The 15,327-nt window shown below is 55.2% G+C and overlaps 1 protein-coding gene across 1 annotated transcript; it reads right to left on the bottom strand.

Moving 5' to 3' along the window:
• Window positions 1–322: 322 nt before the first annotated feature.
• Window positions 323–15,066, bottom strand: TFAP2E (transcription factor AP-2 epsilon). Its single transcript, XM_027619821.2, has 7 exons — window positions 15,040–15,066; window positions 14,253–14,729; window positions 13,642–13,693; window positions 5,123–5,345; window positions 3,669–3,787; window positions 3,033–3,174; window positions 323–1,385 (listed from the first exon to the last, which is right to left on the bottom strand). Exons 1-7 carry the CDS (start codon window positions 15,064–15,066, stop codon window positions 1,103–1,105), a joined length of 1,323 nt encoding a protein of 440 aa, XP_027475622.2. The 3' UTR covers window positions 323–1,102.
• Window positions 15,067–15,327: the final 261 nt, after the last annotated feature.

Below are 15,327 nucleotides of genomic sequence, written 5' to 3'. Positions count from 1 at the left end.
CACCTCTCTCTCACACACACAAATGACAGCCACGCTGACGAAGCAGATGGACCCACTACCTGCAGCTCCCCGCAGACACCGTGGTGTCCACAGCCCCCTCCTATGATTCCCCCCAAGAGGCCCCTTGCCCACTTGAGAGGCAAATCTAGGCCTGGGCTGAAGAAGGACAGGGAAGTTTCATACCCAGTAAAAAGGTTTTATTAAGACAATGAGAAAGCAATTGGAGAGTTGAAGAGGTACATCGACTGTAAGTTCAAGAGAAACAATAGCAAATAAAAAAATCTCCGTGACAACCTCAGGATCCCCGACACAATCTTTCTTCACCCCCGCCCCCAGCCCACCCCCAGCCCTCTGTGAGCAAAAACACCCTCTCCATCCTGGTCCGGCTGGACATCTTGATGCGTAAGCAGAAAACAGTGAAACAAGAGTCCTCAACTCAGGATAAATAAGTTGCACTCGACATTTTTAAACTTTCAAATTTAATTACAACATACATCAATAAATAGGACAGACAGCCATAGGACTGTGACGTGCAGCCTGGATTCAGGTTCTTCCGTGTGTGCTTTATCTTTGCTCCTTGAGGGCTCCTCCTGCCCACTTCTTCCCAAGAGTGGGATGGCTCCAAAGAACCCACTGGGGCCTCCTGCCAGCACCCCGTTTCTGGGGGTAGGAGATTCTGGGACGAGGGATGCCAACTCCTCAACACCTCTGGTTTGTTAACAATTTTCCCCTCAGCCATGAGTAAAAACAGCAAGGCCTTGGCCTCTAGGAGAATCCACCGCTGCCCAGGCACTCTGATGCACGGGGCTCAGCCCCAAGACCAGGTTCCTCCATGCCAATTTCCTGTCCAAGCACATCTCAGCAATCAAGGAAAGTGGTCAGAAAATTGCACGCACACGGCAGACTTCTGGGCCCTTCTCGACAAACGGCCGCAGAGCAGCCATCACGCCGTCTCCAACCTCTCACTCAGGGGTCTCTGGATGAATGTTCACTTTCTGGCCTGACTCAAGCTCCACCTTTTAATCCTTTCGGGCTCACTCCCAGGAACTCAAGCCTCATTTCAGGCCTTGGGAACCCCTTTGGGATGAGGCAGGGGAGACAGTTATTTCCGGTGCTTGGCATCCTTCTCTGGAGCCCTGGTGTCCCCGTGCCCACTGCCCGCACCACTTAGAAACATCTTGTCCAGGCCCTTGAGTGACTCCAGCAAGTAGTTCTGGAAGGTAGTAAGGGCTGCACAGATGGCGGGCCCACCAAAGCCATGGGTGATGAGGCTAAAGTGTGTCAAGCAGCTCTGTACTCCGGGCTCCAGGATGAGTGCTGGGCGGCTATTGCCCAACGGTGAGCGGTCCTGAGCCATCAAGTCGGCAAACTCCTTGCAGATCTGCCTGGTGGGGGAAGGAGGGCTGGGGGTTAGAGGACAAAATCTGAGCCTAGAGAAGGATTATATATATAATATATTTATGATTGCTGACCCTGTCAATAGTCTGCAAATGACGATCATACCCATTTTACAGAAAAGGAAACTGGTTCAGAGACATCGACTGACTTGCCCAATATCACACAGCTAGTAAACGGCATATGCCAATACCCTACAGTCTCTTCCCGTGGATGTCCTGCCCATGTCCAAAGTCCAGCTCTACTACCTTAGCCAGGAAACTTTCCTTGATCCCCTCGCCCACTCCCATCCCAAACACCCAGTGCTTCACAGAGCTTTGTCTTTGACATAATTAGGGAACAATGAATAGCTGAACATGAAGTGAGGCTGGGCCAAGCACTGGATGCATCATCTCAATCCTCACAACAAATCTAGACAGTGATCATCCTCCTCATCACGGAAGAACGTTGGCTTCAGATAGGTTGGCTGACTTGTCCAAGTGATGAAGCTGGGATCTGAATCTTGCTCCAGTTTGTGGTCATTATTCCTTTCTTTGCATCCTGCATGTGGCTCAGGCAGGAGGATGTACTCCTGTCTCACCTCTGCATCGCCATGGAAGCCAGTCAGCATTTTACACATGACTGGGCCCCAGGAAGTTCTGATGAGTTAGCTGATTCATGGGTGAGGGGAGCCCTGCCCTGGATATGTTTCTCCGGCAACGATATGAACAGCTTCAAAGGTCCCATGAGCCGTGGAATTCCTTGAGTTTGTGATTCCACTTCTGCCTAGGGAACCTGAGGAAGCCCCAAAGGAGGAGGGTGCAGGTGGGATCTGACTGCATTGGGACCACATTAGATGGGGGACTGGATGGTGTTCTGAGCAGCAGGTGTGAGGGCAGGGGACAGCGAGGTCAGCTGCAGTGGGTGGGGTTTGTGCCGGCCAGATTGTGGGGCCCTCAAAGGAGTCTAGACTTACTCTCCTTCCCTCTCTCTGTCTGTCTCTCTCTGTGTGTCTTTTCTTGCAGTGGGACCCTTCTAAAAACTAAATCTGAACAGAATACCAGTTCATTAAACAGGCCCTAAAGCATCCCCATAGAACCTAGTTTGAAAATCAGGGCAGTAGCTGGGGAGCCATTGAAGGTTCTTGGGCAGGGGAGCAGTGCATGTGCAGGAACACTGAGGGAACAGTGGAGCACTGGGATGAGGTCCAGGAGTGAGATTAGGAGACCAAAGCTGAGGTGGCAGCATGTGAGTGGTGGTGGGGAGGCACCAACGGGACTTGCAGAGGGGTCAGGGGTGAAGTAAGGACAAGGGAGGGTCAACTTGTGGCTGGGTGGGCATCGGTGCCCTGATGGAAGTCACCGGAGCCAAAGGGCTCAGGCAGGGGGAGCAAGACCACCATGGTGGGACTGGGGCTGGTGATGCCATGGGGCAGTGACACCGGTTTTGCTGATGCATATGTTTGTGTGTCCACGTGCGCCCCGTGGCGTCCACGGCGTGCTGCCTCGCTGTGCCCGTGTGCAGCAGTGCCACGTGTACATCACGTGTGCACGTGAGTGGCGGCCACTGTGCCCCTGCATGGTGTTTGTGTCTGCATTGCACCTCCGTGTGCCTGTGCACAGTGCCCCAAAGCACCCACGCGAGGCGCCCTCACTCACTTGGCGGCCAGCAGCATGCGCCTCCGGCTGTGCAGTTCCCCGGGGTCAGCGTGCTGGCGGCACAGGTACTCGGCAGCTGCCTTGGCTGGGAACTCAGTCTCACAGACGTAGCCAAAGTCTCGGGCCAGGTGCACGGCCTCTCCTGGGGGTGGGGGGGGGGCAGGCAGAGCCATGAGCTGCCACTCCAGCCAGGTGTACCTTTGAGCGTGAAGCATGGCCTTGCACCTCCAATGCCCTGCCAGGAGCCGTTCTGCCCCATTCTGCCCCTGTAGATACCTTCCTCTGGTTTCCCTCCCGGCGCAGCCCCAGCCCCTCCCTTGGGGCCACAGGGGCTCTAAGCTCAGGGGTGGCAGCTGAGCCCACCGTGTATCCCAGAGCCTGGGCTCAAGATGACTGAGCCCAGAGTCCCCAGCCTCCAGGGAAGGGACTCTCAGCCCCTCATCCCTTCACCCCATCCAAACACCGGCCACTCTTCTCCAACCCTCCATGAGCCCACGCTCGTGCGGTTTATATACACATACACACGGATCACACACACCCCTTCCTGATACATGACACACCATCCTGCGTTAGGGACAGTCCCACAGTCACACTGGGTGACACACGTCCGCCCACGTGCCCTCAGGCCTCACTCACCCTCCACCAGCGAAGTTAGCAGTGTCACGTTGGCGGCCTTGCGACGGCCAGCTGGCAAGTTGAGCCCAATCTTCTCTAGCCGTTCCCGCAGGCAGCGGCCCCCGTTCTTGGACTTGGCCCTTGACGTGCACAGAGAGAGACAGACAAACACCATGAAGACAAGAAGTGTATGGCTAAGTGACCCCAACAGGGCCTTGCTGCCTCCACCCACCCTTGCTGAAGTTGGAGTCTGGCCCTGGGGATGCCCTGGGGCCTCCTTCAGCCCGGTCCCAACCTCTTTCTAACCTCACTGACTTTGCCGCCAAGGTGGGGCTGGAGGGGCCTAGCACCCAGCTCCCAGAGCCACTCACTTCTCCCTGATCCTCTCAACAGCAACAGGGACAGCCTGGGTGGGGAAGGACAGGCCAGAATCTTGGGGTGGTTTTCCCCCACCTCAGCACAACAGCTGAGCCATGCACAGCTACCCAGGGACACACAGCCTGATATGCAGAGATACACAGGGACACACACAGTCACCCAGGGACACAGAGAGAAACACGTATACAGATGAACACACACTGAGGGCGATAAGGACACACACACTGCAACAGTCAGACATACGCAGAGACACACAGACTCGGGCTCCCAGGGACACACAGGGCCGCAGAAACAGCTCATACCGACCCAGGATCCCAGGGACAGATGTACAGACACTCAGGGACACATACAAGCATGTCTGGGGTGCTCAAAGAGACCAGGTGCACCCCCCCACACACAAATGCAGCCTCCACACAGAGCTGCAAACACGTAGACACACATACATCTGTCTCTAGAAGCACACACAATCACACACAGAGGAGGGCACACTCTAGCCAGCGCAGCACAGGAAACTCACATTCGTGGAAACATATACTTCTGGGTGTCCCCTATGCCACACACACACACACACACACACACACACACACACACACACATTCACACACCGTCTTCAGACACATCAAAACTCCTAGCCCTGAAGCGCAAATACCCCACCCGGGCACAAGGACATACATGCACAGAGAGAGACAGACAACCAACTGTGAAGACAAACCATGGACCTCAAAACGCATACACACGAGAGAGGCCTGTGCCCCACAGAGAGTGGGCCTCGGGTCCTGGGGTCCCTTTCTTGGGGCAAAGGATGAAGATAGCACTCTCTCTTCACCAGCCCCAGCCTGTCCATTCTGCCCAACATGGGTCAGTCCTCCATCCCTTCTCTGCGATCAGGCTTCTTTGTCCACCCCCACCCCCAAGCCCACAGACCTGTGGGAGCTGCTGGAGACCTGGGCCTGCCCCCAGAACATGCACAGTTCCCTAAGGAGACAGAGATGGAGATGAGGCTGTGGCCTGGGGTGAGGCTGGCCCCTCTCTGCTCCCCTGAGAAGGTCTGAAATGACCACGGACTTTGGCAGGGAACCGTCGGCTGGCCGTCCTACCTGCGAAGGACACCGCCCAGGAGGGAGGCATTGAGGCACTCGGGAGGCGAGAGTCGCCGCTGGACCTCCCCCACCGTCACCTTGTACTTGGACGTCGAGCTGAGCAGGGAGAGCCGGCCTGGCACGGAGCAGAAGACCTCACTGGGGTTCGTGATGCCACCAACCAGGCTGTCTTTGGCCAGTGAGAGGGCTGAGAGGCTGCTGGCTTTGGAGGGGATGGGGACTGCAGAATGGAAGCAAGAGCAAGGGAGAGAGAGACAACACTGAGCCAGGGAGTGTAGGACACGGGCGCTAGCCAGCTGTGGAGTGGGAGCACTGAGGAAGCGCTGTGTCCTGGGCACCGTGCCACATGCTGGGCACACAGCCACATCGAAACAGCCTAGCGCCTCTCCAAGGGCAGTTCTAGTGTCCCTGCTTTAGAAAAGACCGAGGCACACTGAGGTTAACGTGACTCACCCAAGTCCACTCAGCTAATGGGTGGTGGAAACTGAACCCGGAGTCGTCTGGCTCCTGTACCCATGTTCCCTTTACTGAGCCAGGCTGGTGCCCTGTTAACTCAGCTTCTGCAGAGTCCTGGAGTCGGGGCAAGTGCAATCAAAGACAGAGCCACAAATACGGAGGCAGGAACCCTGGGTCACTGCAGCAGGGCCCAGCTAGGCCTGCACAAGGAGTCCTCAGCTCCCCCTACCTGCTTATGACCCCCACATGCCACCCCCCTGATCAGTGAAGGCCTGGGGACTTTGGGATCACACATCCTGGGGGCAGGAAGGTTATGACCCCATTAGGCCTCTGGCACTGGCCCTCTTCCTGCCAAGTCACTGTGGGATGCTCAAGGAGACAGGAATAAAGAGATACACCCGCAAAGGCCCCTGCCCCAAAAGCTCTCTATCCACTAATCTGTGTAGGGTAGGGAAGGGATTCTGAGAAGTTAATTTTCTAAAACCCACTTGGAGGGGCGCCTGGGTGGCTCAGTCGGTTAAATGTCTGACACTTGATCTCAGCTCCAGTCTTGATCTAAGGGTTGTGAGTTCAAGCCCCGCATTGGACTCCATGCTGGGTGTGGAGCCTACTTGGAAAAAGGAAAAGAAAACCCAAACAAAACAACCCCAACTTAGATACTCTTGGCTCTAAAAGAAAGTTCTTTCTGTGGTCTAACCTCCATCCTCCTGCTTAGCCTCAAAGGGAAGGGAGAATAATCGAGGTTCTTGCTTCCACCTGGGCTTCTCTTCGTCCAAGGAAGTGAGAGCCTTGGGAGAGCAGGAGAGAAAGCAGTCCTTGTGTGTGTGTATGGGGACAAAGTGGGAAGCCCGAGGCCAGCAGTTAATTGAGCACTCACTATGCTATGTCCTTACACAGATCATGTCACCGAAACCTCAGAACAACCCACGAGGGGGCTATGTTTACTATTCCCATTTTATAGATGGGGAGACTGAAGCCCAGAGAGGTGAAGTAGTGTTCCTGAGATCACACAGCTGCTAGCCTGAGAACCAGTAACAAGCCCTGGACTGTGGTCTCAAAGGCAGGAGCCCTCCAGCCATTCAGCAATGATTTGCTGAGCCCTGTGTGCCAGAGAATGCAGAGGTAAGTTAGGCTGACCAGTTCTCAGCCTGGCAGAGCCCCTCCAGCTTTTCCGTCTCTGGATGTGCATTCCCACCCTCCACCAGGACACCCGGCCAGAAACCTCAGTGATGCCCTCCATGCTGCCCTCTCCCACCACATCCCTTCTGTCACTGTGTCCTGCGGCTCTCCTTTTTCCACGCACCCCCCACCCCCCATGCAGCCACTTCTCTAGCACAGACGCTCGCTCACTTCCCGCCTGAAATTTGGTGCAGCTCTGCTCTGGTCTCCCTGCCCGCCCCCCCCCCAAAGGATCTTTCTGAAACACTTCGCTCTCCAGGCTAAAACCCATCACTGCCCATCACTTCCCCTCGAATCAGATCCCAGCTTCAGAGCAGGACAGGATGAGTTCGCCTATCCTTCAGCGAGTGCCAACTGTATACTAAGTGCTTTACCCAAACAACTCTATGAGGTAGATGCTATTTTCTATCCCCATTCCAAATTGGAGAAACTAAAAGTTCAGAGAGGTTCAGATGGGTGGCATAGCAAGCAGGGAGCAGAAATGGGTCTTGAACTCTGATCATGGACTCCAAAGTTCACATTCTTAACCATCCTAACACCTTCCATGTAATGCCCTCCTTCACCCACTTTGTGTTCCGGCTGCTGCCTACCCCTCTTGCCTGGTCCCCCATTTGTCCTTTAGGCTCTTGACCCCCACTGACCAACAGAAATATACTATTATATATATATGTAATATATTTATATTTATATATAACATATTTATATTTATATATATATTTCTGTTACATAGTATATTTATACATATAATATAGTTTATTTCTGCTATATAGTATATATATAAAATATATATATACAATTTATATATACATAGAACATAAATTTAAATTTTCTAGGAGCCCTATTTTTAAAAAAAGTAAAAAGAGGGACGTCTGGGTGGCTCAGTTGGTTGGTCGTCTGCTTTTGGCTCAGGTCATGATCCCAGGATCCCAGGATCAAGTCCCACATTGGGCTCCCTGCTCAGCAGGGAGCCTGCTTCTCCCTCTGCCTGCTCTGCCCACTGCTCCCCCTGCTTGTGCCCCCCTCCGACAAATAAATAAATAAAATCTTTAAAAAAAGTAAAAAGAAACGTGAGGTTAATTTTAATATATTTTATTTACCCCAGTGTGTCAAAAATACTATCAAAGAAATGTGTCATCAGTATTTTAAAGATTATTAATGAGCTATTTTACATTCTTCCCTTGTACTCAGCCTTCAAAATTCAATGCATATTTTACATTCCAGCCCATCTAAATTCCGACTAGCCACATTTCAGGTGCCCAACAGCCACATGTGCCCGGCAGCTCCCACAGTGGATAGCACAGCTCTGGACTTCAAAGAGGGACAGCACAATGGGTAACAAGGAAGCAAAGTGTGGGGGACAGGCGCCGCCCTATGGAAAGTCCCTCCGTGGCTGAGAGGTACCATGCAGGACACATCGACATTGCCAGAACTCCCGCTTCATTTGTTTGCTGATGAAACCAGGATTCTGCATTTCTCTGTGAAATCTCTGGATTTTTAAACCCTGGCAACCGATCCAAAAATTTAAAAACCCAGGGGCGCCTGGGTGGCTCAGTCGTTAAGTGTCTGCCACGGCTCAGGTCATGATCCCGGGGTCCTGGGATCGAGCCCCACATCGGGTCCCTGCTTGGAAAGCAGAAAGCCTGCTTCTCCCTCTCCCACTCCCCTTGCTTGTGCTCTCTCTCTGTGTCAAATAAATACATAAAATCTATAAAAAATAAATAAAAAGAAGGGCAGGATGACTGTCCTCCCTCCCATGACCCCTAGCCAGAGGCGGCAGAAGGAATAGAAAATTCTCTCCTCCAGCAGCCTCCTCCATCCCAACTTCTATTCAAACCAGGGGCTCCCTGAGGCCAGGCCCCGTATGAGGGGAGGGAGACCAAGCCTGCATGAGGCTGTTTGTGCACGTGCAGAGACCCATGTGAGCATTCATGTGCCACAAAAATGGTCACACACCCTGTGATGCCTGTCATGGACAGAGCAGTGAGGGCGAGAGTGCACATGCGCACTGGCTCACTGAACGAGGACTGATTCCCCAGCTCTACACACAGAGTTTCTGCCCTCCTGAGTGTTGCAGGGATGTGGCAGCTTGTATATGGATATCTGCAGGTGCTTTTGCTCCTGTCGATACAGTTAAACATGGAGTACACGCCAGCACCCGGGTGCTGCAGAGTGTAGGTGCATGACAGGTGGACATACGTTTGGGTATGGAATGACAGACTCTGCTGCCTCCCCCACTTGTCCTTCCCCTTCTCCTCAGAGCCTCTGCCCTCCGAAATGGCAAGAGGAATGGAACCCAAGGTTAGGGAAGTGGATGGCGTGAGAAAAGGACACTCATGGAGGTAGGAATTAAACTAGCACAGACTGCAAAGCAGGGACACTGGTGTTTATCTCCCACACCACAGTGACTCCTGAGGCTGAAGTGGTCTATTCATGGGGTTCTCCCTGCCTCCCCCGCCGCCCCTCCCCCCATCACCCAAGCAGAAGCCAAGATACCGCAGACACAAGATCTCCTAGTCGTCCAACCTGTCAGACAAGACGCACACACTTGTCTACACCCTCCATCCACAGGTGATAGATACTGTCTGACCACTGAATCTGGGGAGAGTGCAAAAGATTCTCCCAGAAAGCTGATTAAAATTTCAATTCTGTCTAGAAGAAAACGGGAGAAAAATCGCTGTGCTCTTGGGCTGGGGAATGAGTTTCTGGATTCAACCCTAAAAGCATGATCCATAAAAGAAAATAATGATAAAGTGGACTTCACGAAAATTAAAAACCTTTGCACTATTAAAAAAATTGGAAGGCAAATCATAAACTTGAAGAAAACATTTGGAAATCACACATCTGATCAAGGATGTATATCCAGAATATGTAAAGAATTCTTGTAACTCTATTAATAAGATAAACAACCCAATTGGAAAATGGTGAAAATATGTGAATAGATATCTCACTAAAAATGACATATGGATGGCTAATAAGCACATGAAAAAGTGCTCAACATCATTAGTCATTAGGGAAATGCAAATTAAAACTATACTGAGGTACTACCAGAATGGCTATCATAAAAAAGACAGACAATATTGGGGTGCCTGGGTGGCACAGTCGGTTAAGCATCCAACTCTTGGTTTTGGCTAGGGTCATGATCTCATGGGTCATGGGATAGAGCCCCAAGTCAGGCTCCGCACTCAGCAGCGAGTCTGCTTGAGATTCTCTCTCCCTCTCCCTCTGCCCCTCCCACTCGTCTCTCTTGCTCCCGTACTCTAAAATAAACAAATAAATCTTAAAAAAATAAGATAGACAATATCAAGTGTAGGTGAAGAACCCTCTTGCGCTGTTGCTAGTAGAAATGTAAAACAGAATAGCCCCGTTAGAAAACTGCATGCCAGTCTCCTAAGATATTAAACACAAACTTACCATAACATCAAGCAATTTCATTCCTAGGAATTTACCTAAGAGCCATGAAAACAAATATCCACACAAAGACATGTATGTGAATGATCAGAGCAGCATTGCTCATAGTAGCCAAAAAGTGGAAACATCCCAAGTGTCCATCAGCTGATGAATGGATACACAAAATGTGTTTCGCGCATGCAATGGAGTACTGCTACTCAGCAACACGAAGAAGGGGATTACTCACACCTGCTATGACACAGATGAACCTCAAAAGCATTATGCTAAGTAAAAGGAGCTAGATGCACCCTCAGCATATTTATTTATTCCGTTGATATAACATGTCCAGAATATGCAAATGTATAGAAAGAAAGCAGATCAGTGGTTGCCTAAGGCTTGGGGTGGGAATGAGAATTAACTACAAATGGGAATGAAGGAATTTTAGCAGGTGATGGAAATGTCTTAAGACTGTGGTAATGGCTACACAACTCTATAAATTTACTAAAAATCATCGAATTATACTCTTAAATGGGTGAATTTTAGGTCTGTACATTTTACTTCAACAAATCTGTTAAGAAATGCAAGTTCCAGGGCCATACTTCCAGGGACTCTTTTTCAGTAGATGTGGAGTGGTGCCCAGGAAATCTGCATTTTTAAAATAAGCACCTCGTGTGGCTTCTTAGCCCACACTTAGGGTACACCGGCCCAGAGGGGGGAGGGGAGCGGCTGGAGGAAGGCAGACAGGACAAGTGCCTGGAGTATCGAAAGTTTTACAACCAAGTTCTGGACCCTCGAGAACTCCCAGGCTTCCCTCCCCCGCCGGCGACACCCTGCGATAGACAGACTGCTTCTGGGGTAGGGCGGGGGCTGCCCGGATTTCGCACCCAGGGCCTCGGCTGCCCGGCCTCAACCTCAGCTGTCCCTCCCGCCAGGGCCAAAAATGATTTCCTATCATTCCAGGGCCCAGGTGGGCCGGTGGGTCCTCCACCACCTCCGGCAAGCGCCGAAGGTCTTCAGGATGTTACCGGGGCTCTCGATGTCATCGGAAGGGCCTGAAGCCGAAGAAGGACGCTAATCCACGGCCCCCTGGCGCCCCGCAGTGACGGCGGAAGTCCCCGGCGAAACTGCCCCCTGCGCGCTGCCCTCCAGCCCGGCCACCTGCTTAGCCACAGCGGCTCCGCGCCGTCGCCCGCCCATGCGGCCCCGAGGTGAGGACCTTCGGGGACCAGCTCTGCCTCGGCGTTTGCAAAGTTGGAAAGCGCCGGCACTGACCCGCTCTCCTCCCCCAAGGTGCGGCGCGCGGACGGAAGGCCGAGCTCGCGGCTAGAGAACCAGGCGCTTCCCTCCGCAGGGAGCCTCCGGCTTTCACCCCTCGCCCTTTGCCGCCGCGCTCCGGGTGGTGACTCGTCGTCCGGGATGGGGCGCCCAGGTCGCCGCGCTCCGTCTCCCTGCATTCGGCCACCGACGGGCTGGCACCGCGGTGCGGCGGGTGTGCGCGCCCACGGCCGGGACGCCCAGCGCCGCGCCAGCGCCCACATCCGCCCCGCGGGGCCCAGCCCGCCGCACTCCGGAGAACCCCAGCTGCCCCCCCTGTGGTCCTGGGACCGCTACTGGGGATTCCGGCGCACACCTAAGACCCGGAATTTATGACAGCTGATGTCCTTTGAGAGAAACCAACTCAGGGCAATTCCAGTGCCTCCTCGCAGCCAGCTTCCTGTCTTGGCTCTGGCCGGGGGGTTGAAATTTAAGGTACACAGAGCCCCAGCTGATCCTTCTACCCTTCCCCAGGGCAGAGGTTCCCAAGCTCCTACCCCAAATGCGGGGAGGCTGGCCTCCCCCAGGGAATCAGTGAGCCCAGCCGCTCCCCCCAACCCGCCCCAGCCCCGCGAGTCTGGGCGGAAGCCGGGAACTGGTGCCGCGACCATGATCGTATCTCCGGGCGGACGCAGCTCAGCGTCAGGCTCTTGCCAACTGCAGACCGAGCTCTTCCTTTCGACGAGTTCCCAAAAGTCCACTAAACCAAGGCAGCAGCACCCGCCACCTCAGCGACTACTCCAGGAAGCCGGTTCCAGCTTCCTCTCCACATCCCCATCTCCAGGTGACACAGCCCGACACCTGGAGGCTCTCCTCCCCTAAGTTCCGGGAAGCCTGTCCCTTCATCTTACCCCCCACACGCTCTACGTTGTCCAACTAACTTTCAGTCCCTGGTAACCCAGCTCCAGCTCCTGGAAGTCCAGCACCACCCCCCCCCCCCGCCCCCGCCCCCACCCCTACCCAGCCTCAGCCCGTGTTCTCCCGTGAGAATACGGGAAGTGCAAACAGTGCCTGGGCTTGAATTCATTCTTTTGAAAAACAACTGGAGCCAAATCCTGCGGAATCTGTGCCTGCTCCAGGCACCACAGGCTTGTGTGTGCCACCGAATTCCTCCTGGGGAACCCGCCCCAAATCTAAGGAGCCTGCCCAAAGCCTGGATCCCTCTGATTCTCTGTGTCTTGTTCTCTCTCTTTCTCACCTTTTCCTGGCAAGTCCAGAACTTGGTCCTCCAGCTGGAAAATCCACTGGAGGGCAGGTCTCAAACCCCTGGCTTTTACTAGTGCAGAGACACAAACACCCCCAAAAACACACAGGGCGTGATTCTCACATGCTTAGAGATCCTCAGTACCAAAGAACAAATTCCAGGACACAATAAAGACCCTCACACACACACAGAAACTCCCACTCAGAAATATACACCAACGTAGTGGACACGCATCACACACTCAGCAATAGAGACACACTTACACACCAAAAAATACCAGAAAGACACCTAGGAAAGGAACATACCAGACATGTACAGGACCCTGAACTCACATAGGACATCCAGGATCAGGTAGGTCCTGGCCCTCCTATACTCAGACTAACACACCACACACCCACTCCCATAACCCTAAATGCAGAAAGAGGCTCCTGCAAGGACAGAAAATTCCCCCTGGGAAAACTCAAGTTTCCCCTTCCCCTTAATCGACCCCAAGGCCCTGCTTGCTGGGAAGGAAAGCTTGCCTAGCTAGGAAATGGTAAGGCATTGTAATGTGGAAATCATTTAAGGAAACCCATGGGAACTGCACCCCCATTCCCACCTCTTAGGAAACAGGAAAGTAGTTTAACTCGTTCTGCAAATTAATTCCAGATCTACAAGAGCGCCCTCCACTCGGTAGGGAGAGGCCAAAACCCTCTGTGTGGCTTGGCTGGCCCAAGCAGCAGAGTGAGTCCGATGGGCTCAGCCGACCCCAGGCCACAGGCTCTGGGGTCCAGATGCCAACCAGCCCATCTGCTCAAGCTCTGGCCAGGACCACAGCCTCTGCTGCCCCTCTAATGGACTAGGAAGAGTGCCGGCTGGCCACTGAACCCAGCGACACACAGGAGACAAGCTCCACAGGGAAGAAAATGGGTCTGTGCGTGGGGAGCCTGAACCATCTCCCCCAGTTCTGCTCTAGCAGATGCATGCTGTTCCTTACCTTTCTTGATCACCGACTGGTCCAGAAGACTCATTCCGGTCTCATCCATGGTCTGAAAACAAGAGAGGTAGTGGTAAGGGCGCTTGTGGACCTAGTCCCCTGTCATTTCCCAAGCCCCTGCTGTCCCTGGTCCTGGTCCTGTCTGCTCTGCGAGATGCTCACCACCTATACTGGGGGCGCCACAGGCGGGACCAGGACTGCCTTGCGGCTGGAGCCCTTGGATCCTCACCCTGCCGTGGGAAATAGGAATTTTGAACCTTAGACAACTCCAACGCCTCTCTTCGCTTCAGGCACAGGCTGCCCCAGCCGAATGGGGCTGGACCATAGATGCCCCACGTGGCCCAGTGGAGAGCTAAGGAAGTGTTTGCGCCTCTGCGCATTTACTCCACCAGGGCTTGCCGCCCTCCAGGCACCAATCACTGACTCGGTGCCAGGCCGCCTGAATGGACAGGCAGCATCTAACCCGGATTTGGGACTCATCCTCGGAGTCCTGAGTGAGAAGTGGCAGGCTGAAAGAAGAGTCAGACGTCCGCCTTCGTCACCGTGCCTCCAGCCAGAGTCCTACATCACCGCGGCCGGTCCTGGCTCATTCCGGACCGTTCGGGCCTCACCTGCAGGTCGTCTAGGCCGGGCGGCGCCGCCAGCCCAGGGAGGCCGAGGGGCGCGTCTGCCAGGCCGTGCGCACCGTCGGCCAGGCCGTGCAGGAGCCGGGGCACCGCGGCGGCGTAGTCGCGGCGCGGGTCGAGGCCCAGGGCGCGGGCGGGCGGCGCCAACAGGCCGGGCGGCTCGTCGTGGGCGCGGGCGACGGCGCGGGGGGCGGCCCAGGCGGCCTGTGGAGGCTGCGGCTGTGCCAGGGGCGCCAGGCCGCCATACGGGTCCCCGGCCAGGTGGGGAAAGGCGGCAGCGGCGTCGGGCGCCTGGCCGTAGGGTAGTGGCGGCTGCGGGTAGGGCGGCGGGAAGTAGGGCGGCTGGAAGTCGGCGGCGGCGGCCGGCGTGTGGCAGAGGGGTGGCGCGGGCCCGTAGGCCGCCTGGGGCAGAGACGACAGGCGGCCCCCACCAGCCGCTGAGCCCAGCCCGTCGGGACGCTCCTGGGGAAGGAGAGGGGCGCGTTAGGCGACCCGCTGGCAGCTGAAGGGCCCTCACCCCGGTCCGAGAGGACCCCTTCCTCCGCTCGCGGGGTTCCGGCTGCCAACCTGCCCAGCGCGTCGCGGGGCCTTAGGTCTATCTCGGAGGGGCCCGCGTGCGCGGGAGCCTCGGGCTGGGACAGCGGTCTTCCGCGTTCGCAGCTGGCGGAGTCCCTGCGGCCCCCTCCCTCCGAGATTTCGTTGGAGGTGGAGGTTTGGCAGGTCCAGCACTCGGGTTCCCTGGTCCCGGGCCCCGAGCCCCGAGACTACTCACCATGGCGGAGTAAGTGTGCACCAGCATGGGGCGGGTAGCGCTGGGCGCGAAGCGTGGCGGCGGCGGAGCCCTCGCCCGACGGCTAGCGCCGCGGGAAGAGGCGCGGGGAGCCTGCACAGCCCGCGGCTGTCCCTTTGGGGCGGCGGGGTGCAACCCGGCCCGGAGCCCGGCGGGCGTCGGGTCCTCAGCTGTGAGCGCCCCCGGGCAGGTCCATGGGGGCGGGACGTGGGCCGGACGGGCGCAGATCGCACTTGGAAAAGTCGGTCAACGGGTGCCCAGCGCCCGCCC

Source organism: Zalophus californianus, chromosome 4 (assembly GCF_009762305.2).
Source record: "Zalophus californianus isolate mZalCal1 chromosome 4, mZalCal1.pri.v2, whole genome shotgun sequence".
NCBI classification, from domain to species: domain Eukaryota; kingdom Metazoa; phylum Chordata; class Mammalia; order Carnivora; family Otariidae; genus Zalophus; species Zalophus californianus.
Note: the sequence above shows the minus strand (reverse complement) of the source record. Positions and strands in the feature narration are given on the sequence as shown.

Coding starts and splice junctions, on each gene's coding strand:
- TFAP2E (XM_027619821.2), bottom strand. CDS start 15,066: ATGCTGGTGCACACTTACTCCGCCATG. Junction 13,694..14,252: donor CCGGCCTAGACGACCTGCAG/GTGAGGCCCGAA, acceptor TCTTGTTTTCAG/ACCATGGATGAGACCGGAAT. Junction 3,788..5,122: donor CTGGGCGGTGTCCTTCGCAG/GTAGGACGGCCA, acceptor GTGCACGTCAAG/GGCCAAGTCCAAGAACGGGG.